The following is an 11,546-nucleotide window of genomic DNA, read 5'->3' on the forward strand; positions in this document are numbered from 1 at the left end:
ACTGCACCCAGCCTCTTATCCTATTCCCGGCTATCCGCTTTCATCCACGCCCTTGACACAGGATGCAGCTCACAGTTTACCAGAGGGTACCAGCTCATGGTGAGGGGCTGCACGGGGTGAGGGCGGAGGTGGTTTTCAAACAGTGAAAACGTGTTCTGATGGATAATGCCTTTATGCATTTTCTTGTGACTATCCTGGAGCATAAAAACTCCAGTTTTTCTAAGCTCTTTACCTGGGAGCAAGAATGCTGGGTCAGAGAGAACACAAGGCTTCAATTTTAATAGTTACGCCAGGCCATTATCCAAAGTGACGTTTCAGTTTACACTTTTTGAGTTGGGCTCTCACCCTGTCTCCCAGGCTGGAGTGCAGTGGCACAGTCACGGCTCACCACAGCCTCGACCTGCTGGGCTCAGGGGATCCATCCACCTCCGGAGTATCTGGGACTACAGGCACGTGCCACCACACCCAGCTAAATTTTTGATATTTTGTAGAGACAAGGTCTTGCTGTGTTGCCCAAGCTCCTCTTGAATTCCTGGTCCCAAGGAGTCCTTTCACCTTAGCCTCCCAAAGTGCTAGGATTACAGGCAAGAGCTACTAGGCTGGCCTCAATTTCTAAAAGGAGGGTAGAAGACTTCCTGTGTGTCATATCTTTGATAATATTTGATATTTTCAGAAGTTTTTTAAAATATCAGACGTGTAATGTGCCCGCATTGTAACAAGGTTTGAGGAAGGCACATCTCACACATGAGCATGAATACCCAGTCATCATACTTATAAAATACAAAAGGACCAGTGTTTTCAGGCTTTTAAATTGTAACCAGTCTGTGGCTGTGTGGCAGTATCTCTTAGATTTAAATTTGCATTTACCCCATTCCTAAGGAAGTTGAACACCTTTTCATAAATTTGTTGGCCACTTGGATTTTCTGTTTTGTGGAATACCTTGTCAAGTCTTTTATCCATTTTTGTATTGGGTTTCCTGTTCTTGTCCTTAGAGATTCACAGCAGTGCTTTATGTATTCATGCCATGAGTTTTTTTGTCATTTACTGGTGTTGCAAACATATTCTCTCCCTTTGGTTTGCCTTTTCACTTAAAAAAAATTTTTTTTGCCTTTCACATTTATATCTCTAATCCAACTTAGATTTTTGTATGTGTGTATGTTGTGAAGAAGGCTTGCAGTTAAGATATGTTAAGAGTTCAACATTAAATAAAGCTATTGAGGAGACAGGACGGATCTTTGACAGAGGAGGGTGAGCCAGGATGACTTCCAGAAAGCATAAGAAACTGGAGGACACCTTCACCCCTGCAAGTGAGTGGGTAAATAGGTGAAGCCCAGTTTTGTTTCTTCCTCTCCCTTGTGTTCCCACATTCAGTCTCCAAGACCTGTCAATTCTTCCTCCCAGTGTATCTCTTGGTTCTCATCTGCTCTTCCATTCTCATTGAACTCCCTCATTTAGACCATCACCTCTGACCTAAAACTGCTTTACAATTCTCGTCACTACTTTGCTTCTGCCCTCCTCATTCCATTTTCCATCCAGAAGCCAGAGTGATCTTTAAAAAAACAAATTTGAACACCATAACCCATGAAGTGGTCTTGCAAAAAAATTTTTTATATAAATAAATTACCAGTTAAACACAACCTGACTGTGTCATTTCCTTGCTCAAGTCTTTCAATAGCTTCCAATAGTCCTCAGTCCTTCCTCTAGGAAGGGATGGTTACTCTGCTGTCCATCAGTCTACCCTAGCACCCTAGAACTATAATTAGCACATAGTAAGTTTCTCCAAAAATGTTTGTTGAATGACTGAATGTGAGTATTAATGCCCCTAAGTTTGTGAGGATGTGGGGAATCTAATTACTTCCAATTTCTCTGAGAAGGAAAAGGCAGTTCTGCTGAGTGTGACTGGCAAGCATGTTGGGCAGGGCCTGAGGCCTGTGGTGAAGGCTGGAAGGAGCTACAGTGGGAACTAGAGGTACCCAGACCCCAAACCCAGCATGACCCAGCAGCCTGGGTTCCAGCAAGGGAAGCCTGTCTAGATTGATCCCAAATAGGGTTTCTTTCAGTGCATATAAAGTGCCAGGGGTTGAATATAGTGTCGAGAAAGGGGTTAAAGTGATAGGCTGACTGGATGCAGTGGCTCATGCTTGTAATCCCAGTACTTTGGGGGGCTGAGGCAGAAAGATTACTTGAACCCAGGAGTTCAAAACCAGCCAGGACCATATAGTGAGACCTCATCTCTACAAAATATTCAAAAATTAGCTAGGCTTGGTGGCATGCACCTGTAGTCCCAGCTACTTGAGAGGCTGAGGCTGAAGGATCGCCTGAGATCAGGAGGTCAAGGCTGCGGCAAGCCATGACTGTGCCATTTTGACTTAAAAATGAAATTAAATTTTAAAAAACGGATGGGATGGTTAGGAAAAGAAAGAGAACTGAAAGGGGTGACATGAGGAAACACTCAGTGCGTCTTGACAAGGTCTCAGAGCTCATGTAGTAGGAGTGAGATGGAAGACGGTATGCAGCATGGGCGGAGGAGGCATGCTTCACAGGCAGGCAGTGATGCCCACATCCGGGAGCAAAGGGCTGCAGCGGGGACAAGACAAAGGCTACTGGTGCTGAAGAGGTCAAAGAACTGTGTTTTCATGGGTGTGATTATGAGGTTCCTTTTCTAGACGCTTCAAAACATGTCCTGAATGAAGAGGTGAAGGAAACATCCTCACATAGCATTAGACCCAGGGACCATGTGCAGTCTCAGAGTTTCCTCAGGAAGCTGCCCCACTGCCCAGAGGCTTGGCAGGGCTTGGTGACCTTATCCTGGATGCCTGTGTCACTCTAGACTGGATTCTGCAACCCTGCAGGAGCCAAGTAGTTATTCCTGTTCCCTCTATAGACTTACCTATTGACGGGGCCTGCATGCAGGGAGGGCAGGGCCTGTGTTCGATATTGTGCATTGTGGGTTTATTTGCATAGGTTTTTTTGTTGTTGCTGTTATTGTTTGTTCATTTTTTGAGACAGGGTCTCGATCTATCACCTAGGCTGGCGTGCAGTGGCACAATCACAGCTCACCACAGCCTTTACCTTGTAGGCTCAGGAGATCCTTCAGCCTCAGCCTTCCGAGTAGCTGGGACTACAGGCATGCTCTGTGCTCATCTTATTTACTTATTTATCTGTCTATCTATTTATTTATTTTTGTAAAGACGAGGTCTATGTTGACCAGATTGGTCTCGAACTCCTGGGCTCATGCAATCCTCCCACCTTAGCCTCCCAAAGTACTGGAATTACAGGCTTGAGTTATCACACCCAGCCTGGTTTAGTTTTTTTATTTTTATTTTTCAAGAAGTATGTCATTTCTCTGGTTTCAAGACCAGTCCTTGGAATTATGATTATTTCATTTTTATGCTTTTATTGTTTTCTCATGGTTTTTGTCCCTCTTGCCTTCTTTCTGCGTTCCTGCAGCCTCGTGTTTTTGGTTTGTTTTCTCTAACCTCCTGAATTATGAAATGTATTAATTTCCTAGGGCTGCCATTTAAAAGTAATGCATACTGGGTAGTTTAAAAGGTACTGCCATTTAAAAAGTACTGCATACTGGGTGGTATTCTCAGACAGTTCTAGAGGCTAGAAGTCCAAAATTGGCATTGGCAGGGCCATGCTCTTTATGGTGGATTTGGGGAAGCATCCTTCCCTGCCTCTTCTAGCTTCTGGTGGTTGCCAGCAATCCTTAGGGTTCCTTAGCTTGTAGATATGTCACTACAATCTCTGCTTCCATTTCATATGCTCTGCCTCCCATATGTCTGTGTCCAAATTTTCGTCTTCTTATAAGGACAACAGTCTTTGAATTGGAGTTCACCCTGACATCTTACTTTACATCTGCAAAGATTCTCTTTCCAAATGAGCCTCATTTACAGGTACCTGGACTTAGGACTTGAACACATCTTTTTAGAGTATGAAATTTTACCCACTCACTAACTGAGGCTAGTTAATTTACCTGAGGTTAGTTAATTTTAGTGAAAGAGTTTAAGAATATACATTTACCTTTGAGGGAACCCTAAAGGTTCTGATAAAAATGCTTTCATTTTCCTGCTTTCTAAATGCTGTGTTGTATTTTTATTGCCTCTTTTACTGTTTATTTATTTATTTTCTTCAAAGCATCTACTGAGAAGGATTTTTTTCTTCCAAGCTTCTACCTCATTAACTATTTACGAGAATGATTTAAAAGTCCTGAGCAGCTTGAGATTCCCCTCCAATCATTGTTATTTTGTTTTTCTCTTTCTTTATTCTTTTAGTCCAGAAGTTAAAAGTTTAACAATACAGAATAAATTAAAGTGCAAAAGTCACCCCCTAACCACCAGTTTCTAAATCCCACTCCCACAGATAATCATTATTGATAATTGGAGTCTATCTTTCCAGACCTTTCTTTCGTGTACACAAAAGTACTTGGCTTAGGGAGGGTGGGAGGAAGAGAAATTACTTAATGCTACTATATACTCTATTCGGGGTGGGGTACATTTAAAGGCCAGACTTCACCATTATGCAGTATATCCATGGAACAAAATGGCACTTTTGGGTGGGGCGAAGTGGCTCACATCTGTAATCCCAGCATTTTGGAAGGCGGAGGCAAGAGAACTGCTTGAGGTCAGGCGTTTGAAACCAGCTTGGGCAACATAGCAAGATCCTGTCTCTGCAAAAACAAAACAAAACACTGTACTTATATCCCCTAAATTTATTATTATTATTTTTAAAGCCCTTGGCTTAATTATCTGCTTCACATGCTCATGGAGTTAGGAAAGGAGAGATCCTAAGGAATGAAAGCAGTAAAACCAAAAAAATGGAAGATATTCACAACATTTAATTTTCCTAAACCAAATTTGCTTCTAAAGTGAGCACAATGGTTGGATGCAGTGGCTTATACCTGTGATCCCAGCACTTTGGGAGGCCGAAGCTAGAGGACTGCTTGAGCCCAGGAGTTGGAGACCAGCCTCGACAGCACAGTGAGACCTCATCTCTACAAAAGTTAAAAATACATATATACAAACAAAAAAATAAAGTGAGTATAAACATATAAACAGCAGGTGTATTCACACTTTGGTAAAAATAAGCACCTTTGTCCTCAAAGTGCTTTAGAGTGTTTGCTTAAATATCAAAGTCCATAAAACTTTTCTTCAGATATAAACACAAAATCATCTTTTAAAAATTTCAACCTCCGCCACATGAGTTACTTATTTAACTGGAGTCTGGTCTATCCCCACCCTCCAACCTGGGCAAACAAGTCTGTGTGATGTTTGCCCTGCTGCGTGCTGTGGTTCAAAACACTTATTTTCAGTCATAACAGCTTCCCACTGATCTTACAAAGAATTTTAATACCCCTGAGATCGAGGAAGAAACATCTAACTACTACATATCCCAAGGTGAAATCTTCTGTATATACATGTGTTATAAAATTTCAGATACATAAATAACTTAGTAAATCTGAATTATAAGGGATTTGTCTATTTCATTTCATTCCTTAACTTCTGATTATTTATTTTTCATTCTTTTGTAGAGATGAGGTCTCACTAGGTTTCCCAGGCTAGACTCAAACTCTTGGTCTCAGTGATCCTTCCACCTTGGCCTCCCAAAGTGCTGGGATTATAGGTATGAGTCACTGTGCTAGGCCCTTGATTATATTTAATTCAGTAATTTTATTCTTGTCTTGGGGGTAGAAGGGATAGAAATTTAAGCTACTAATATATTCCCAATTTTTCACTTTAAAAATTACTCATTCTGGAAAATATATAAAAACTTGTGTGGTTTCAATAGTTATCAATATTAATGAATGCAGATTTTGGGATCTGTGAAATAGAAGCTACAACTAGGCTGGGTACAATGGTTCATGCCTATAATCCCAGCACTTTGAAAGGCCGAGACAGTAAGATTGCTTGAGCCCAGGAGTTTGAGGCCAGCCTAGGCAACATAGTGAGATCTCATATCTACAAAAAAAAAAAAAATTAAAAATTAAAAATTAGCCAGGAATGGTGGTGAGCTCCTGTAGTCCCAGCTATTCAGGAGACTGAGGAGGAAGGATCGCCTTAGCCCAGGAGGTCAAGGCTGCAGTGAGCTGTGGTTGTACCACCACACTCCAGCTTGGGTGACAGAATGAGTCCCTGACTTAAAAAAAATAAATCGAAACTACAACTAGTCTGCTATTTTTACACCAACAGAGTAAAACGTATTGGGTTTTTTAAATAATGCATCTTTATGAAGAAAACACATTTTCTAAAGGGTTTTTTGCAAATAAAAGGTTTTACTTTAGGAAACATTCATGTTACATGTGGCTGCAAACCTGAAAGAATGAAGAGATGTGCTGGTGTTGCTTCACTGGAGATCAGAGAAGAGCTGGATTGATGTTTGTCTCTTTTTTCTTATTTTACAAATACTTTTCATGATCATATTTACCAAATGAAAGGATTTTTCTTTTTCTGAAAAACTTACTTCTAGTGCTTATCCTTAAATAGATTCATTTTCACTGATTTCTGTTATGATGTAATTTATTCAGCGGAAAAACATCTAGATGCAATGAAAACTTAGCGATGCACAACTCAAAGACCTTGCCAATAGAATAAAATGTAGTCTAATGTCTTTGTGGAAAATGTAGGATCGTATCTTTGTGAACCAAGGGTGGGGAAGCACTTCTTAAACAAGATCAAATAACTTGGACGATAAGGCAAAAATTGATGGATTTTATTATATTCAAATTAAAAATTTTCAGTCAACAAAGGGCAAGAAGGTCAAAGTTAGCAGATAAATGACGTATTGGGAGAAGATATTTGCAACATCTAAACCCAACAGAAGGCTTACATCTTGAAACATCAAGACATTCCTGCAAATCCACACATAAAAAAGACCAAAATACCCACCTGAAAAATAAGCAAAAGATATAAGCAGGGAATTCATTGAATGTTAAATCCTCAGTGACTGATGAGTCTATAGAAGAGATGCTCGAATTCATCAATAATGAGGGAAATACAAATTAAAACAATAATAATAAGTCATTCCTCATCTGGTAGACTGACACCTGGTAGAGGGATGGAAATGCCAGTTCTAAATATAGAATGTGGGGTATTGCGTGGTAACTTCATGCAATCCAGGTGGGCGTGTCAACTGGCACAGCCATCCTCAGGAGCAATCCAGTACTCTCTGGTTGAATCAGTTATGCACAAATAGTATAAATACTCGTATGCACAAAACCCAGAAACACCCTCTCACATAGGCCATAAGGCCATGGAGGAGGACTTTTCATGCAGTACTGTTTGTACTGAACTAGAGTCCATCCAGGTGTCGCTCACCGGGGACCAGGGTAGTAAAATATGATGTTGGCTTACTACTCATATGATCAGTTGAACCAGGGGTTCCAAAACATTCTCACTTCACGATACCTTTAGGGTCTCAACCATTTTTTCATGGTGCTCCTGGGCCAAAAGAAATGGATAACAGTACTGGTTAGCTATTCTGTTCTGACATTAAGTAGTTAGGTATTTATTTTTAATAACTTACTTAGGTTCTGTCTGAAGAAAATAACACACAAATTGGAGGAGAAAATAATTCTTCAATTCATTGTTAATCATTATTTATTAAAGGGATGTGTGTACCTGTTGGACACTGTACAACTTCTCAAATGTTGGGGTCAGATTGGGCACTGCACCCTTATGCTTTGTTTCACCTTGATTTTCATGCAGTACTTGGTTGTCACTACAAGTGCTGAGAATACAGTTTCGCAAAGATATGATGTTATGAAAAGGAACGTAGCACAGTCTCATACTGGAACTGTGAACTATCTCAAGCTAGCCGTTCACATGGTGCCTGACAGATGTTAACTATCACTGTTTCCCTAAAAAATGGAGACTATTCCATAGCACCCTTATGTGTTCCCTGCAGCTTCCCAGAGCACCTTGGTGTACAGTTTGGAACCACAGGGTTAGATATATACAAGACAACATGAATAAGTCTTCAAAACAGTGCTGGATTTTTAAAAGTACTTAAACTGTCACAGATTGAATATGTCCCTCCAAAATTCATTGAAGCCATAACCCTCAATGTGATTTATCAGGAGGTGAGAGCTTTGGAGGTAATTAGATTTAGATTAGGTCAGGAGGGTGGGGGCCCTCAGGATTGGACTAGTGTATTTTTAAGAAAAGGAAAAAAACATGAGTGAGAGTTCCCTCTCCCCACGTGCACACACCAAGGTAAGGCCATGTGAACATACAGTGAGAAGGTGACTCTATCCAAGCTAGGAAAAGAGCCCTTACTAGGACCTAAATTCACCAGTACTTTGCTTAACCTTAGAATTCCCAGCCTCCAGAACTGTGAGAAATAAATGTCTGTTGTTTAAGCCACCTAGTCAATGGTATTTGTCATAGCAGCTCAAGCTGACTAAGACACAAAGCTCAGTCTATGGGGCTCCACTGAGTCACACTATTGCTGAGGTTTCAGTGGCCTACCCATTCACTCCTAGATTTGAGGGACAGGTATCTAAGCAGCATTTGACCCTGTCAGAAGTCCTACTTCCCAGGAAGGTTTTAGTGGTTTCCACTATCTGCCCCTCTCTCTATGGTCTCTTCCTGTGTCTTTGACTTGTTCTTCACAGCTCCCTTTGGGGGGTCTCCATCTGCCCTACAGTGCTCTTTCTGCACAATCTAACCCACTCCGATTGGGGGCTGATAACTCCTGCCAAAACACAAAATTACAACAAATTTAGTTTAAAGAGTTTAACTGGCTTTTGTGATTCTAGAATTTGGCAACATCTCCTTCTATTGTGTGGATGAACTGAGCAGAGGAGTTTGGTTTTAGATACAGAAAAGGGCTGAGGAAAGCAGAAACAAAAACAAAAAATGGATTGATTGTTTCAAAGTTACTTTCTTCATAGGGTTAAATCAGAGGGGATTTCCTAGTCATGCTAGCTAAAACTGGTTTATTTCGGGATTTGGCTATTATGTCTCTCCCAATTTCTTGGAAGGTCAGATAAGCAACTAGTTTTAGTTTGGTGGCATGGAACTTCAACATAAGAGATTCTATTTTGGTTTGGTCTGTTGGGCCTAGTAAAGGAGCTCAGTCCAAATCAGTGGCCTCTTAGAAATGCTATTTAACACTCCCAAATCATTGTTTTCAACCCAGATAATTTTCCTGAGCTGGGGGCCACATAGCCAATGGTTTGCTCACATCTTTACTCAGACGTCCTACAGGCGTCCCCAACCTATCATGTCTTGCCTATGTTCAGGATCTTCCCTCAGCTGGCTTCTCCTCCCATGTCTCCTAACTAAGAGAATGGAACCACCCTCCTTCTGGTAGTGATAGGCCTGTGACAAACTGCGCTGATAGCCCAAGTTCTTCACTCCTCCCTGCATTCACACCCTTGCTATGGCCTTACCTCACACTTGACTTGGGCCTGGCCACAGGACCTACTCTGGTCAGTGACACAGAGGTGGAAGTGCCATATCCCAGCTCTGAGCCCAGCCTTCAGAGGCCTCACACATTTGCCCATGCCCTCGTCTGCTCTGCTGCTCTTGCATGCCCCAGACACCCTGCTTGTTCTGGGAGAAGGATGATCGACTCATGGAGCAGAGTAAATCTGCTGACCCCTGGTTGACCTACTGACATATGATTGACAATAAAAGATTGTTGTTTTAAGCCACTGAGTGAGGAGGTGTTTTGTCATGCAGCAATAGTTGAACAGCCAGCTTGCCTAAGCCAGAAACCCGGGCATTCCCTTTGACTCCTTCTCTCCATCCATGGCATGCCCAGAACATCTTGAGTACCGACTTCTCTCCATTCCCAGGCTTCTGCCCCAGTTCAGGCCTCCTGCAATCACATTCTAAGAATTTTCCCATGTCCTCCGTTGCCCCCTTTCTCCATTCAACATCCTGAATGATCTTCCTAATGTGGAAATCTGATCAAGAACTCCTCTCTGGTGGATCTACTTTTCTCTCAGGCTGGGATATCCGTTATGGCCTGGGTAAGGGAAGAAGCTCTGCTGGGGACTGTGTGCAAGCTGGCTACTGAGAAGAGGCATCTCCAGGAAGTTTCTGCTTCGTAGCTAAGTCAGTGAGTCCTTAACAAGTCCTGTGCAAGGAGCTGGGTTCAAGCTTGGTGCATGACAAACAGAAGACGAGCTTCAGGCTATGGGGATCCCAGCCAGGCAGTGCAGACCAGTAGTTTCCCCGCAACTCCTCTACTACAGGGTGTGCCTTTTCAGGGCATCAACAGGGAGTACAACTTGAGAAGCATTGACAACTTGGAATTAAGATATCTGTCTTCATTTCTTGGTATTGGATCAGATTGAAACTGGCCCAACTTCTCCATAGAACTAATGGTTATCTTTTTTTTAAAATAAGCATAGAAATTAACCCTCCTGGTCTTAAAGCTTAACATTTACTTTTGTTTTATCTGAGTTTTTTACTCAGAAACCTACTCTAAGACCTGTAGTTTCAAGGAACTGAAATTAACCAGAGCACTGCATTCAATGAGATGACAGATCCCCCCTGTTTACCAACTCCTCTTCCTTATCCCTTCCCAATTTCTGTTTTCTACATTCCTGCCCCTGACTCTTGAAATGGAATCCCTCATTCTCCTCAGTTCGTATCACCTGAATAAAAAGCCTTCTCCCTGGCAATACTCGTCTCAGTGGCATTCTGTGCTGTGACCAACAGGACCACGACCAAACCCCTGGCATTTTGGTAGCAAGATCAGCAGTCTCTTTATTTAGACAAATGCGCTCTCAGTCCTCCAGTCTTCTCTGTAGCCACAGTGAAAGGTTGTTACATGCAAAGAGAGATGAATCACCAAAATGGGATAGGTGACCATAAAAAAAAAAGCCCTCCTGAACAAGACAAGTTCTCCCTGTGAGATAGCTTGAGAAAGCCAGTGACTTTGGCCCTTAGGAGACATTCATATATTGCCATAGGCCTTCTCAAAAGACTGCCTACTGAATCACTCCAACATAATTATCTTATTTAATGTTATTCTGGGGTCAAACTTGATGGCTTTGGGCCCAGCTCTGCTACTGATTTTGGGACCTTGGGCCATGTTAATTATCTTCTGTATGCTTCAGTTTCTCATTTTGTAAAATGAGAATGGTTATTTATGCAAAGTTCAAAGTGAGTCTGTGTTGATAGACATCAGAATAGCAATTACTTTAGGGGGTTACTAACTGAGAAGGGTCATTAGGGAAACTTCTGGAGTGGTGGAAATGTTCTGTCTTGATCTCAGTAGTGTTTTATAAGGGTCTATTACATACATTTTTTAAAAGCCACTAAGCACTTAAGATTAGCATATTTCATAAACTTTGCTGTATTTTATGCCTTAATTTATGAGTTTTTAAAAATGGAGATAATAGCCGGGCTCGGTGGCACAGACTGTAATCCCGTGCCTTTGGGAGGCTGAGGTGTGTGGATTGCCTGAGCCCGCGGGTTCGAGACCCGCCTGGGCAGGGAGACCTCATCTCTACAATAAATCAAAAAATCAGCCGGGTGTGGTAGCGCATGCCTGTAGTTCCAGCTACTCGGAAGGCTGAGGCGGAAGGA

The 11,546-nt window shown here is 41.9% G+C and overlaps 1 protein-coding gene and 1 pseudogene across 1 annotated transcript in view; one reads left to right on the plus strand and one right to left on the minus strand.

The window, feature by feature from the left end:
* LOC103270841 overlaps positions 1–179 on the minus strand; it is a 2,547-nt pseudogene extending 2,368 nt beyond the window's left edge.
* Positions 180–1,258: 1,079 nt separating this feature from the next.
* XYLB (xylulokinase) overlaps positions 1,259–11,546 on the plus strand; it is a 55,380-nt gene continuing 45,092 nt past the window's right edge. The window contains exon 1 of the mRNA XM_021717711.1: positions 1,259–1,307. Within this exon, the coding sequence (XP_021573386.1) occupies positions 1,259–1,307 (49 nt within the window). The remainder of the gene's footprint in view (positions 1,308–11,546) is intronic.

This window comes from Carlito syrichta, unplaced genomic scaffold, assembly GCF_000164805.1.
Source record: "Carlito syrichta isolate Samal-C Ts95f unplaced genomic scaffold, Tarsius_syrichta-2.0.1 Scaffold310396, whole genome shotgun sequence".
Taxonomy (NCBI): Eukaryota; Metazoa; Chordata; class Mammalia; order Primates; family Tarsiidae; genus Carlito; species Carlito syrichta.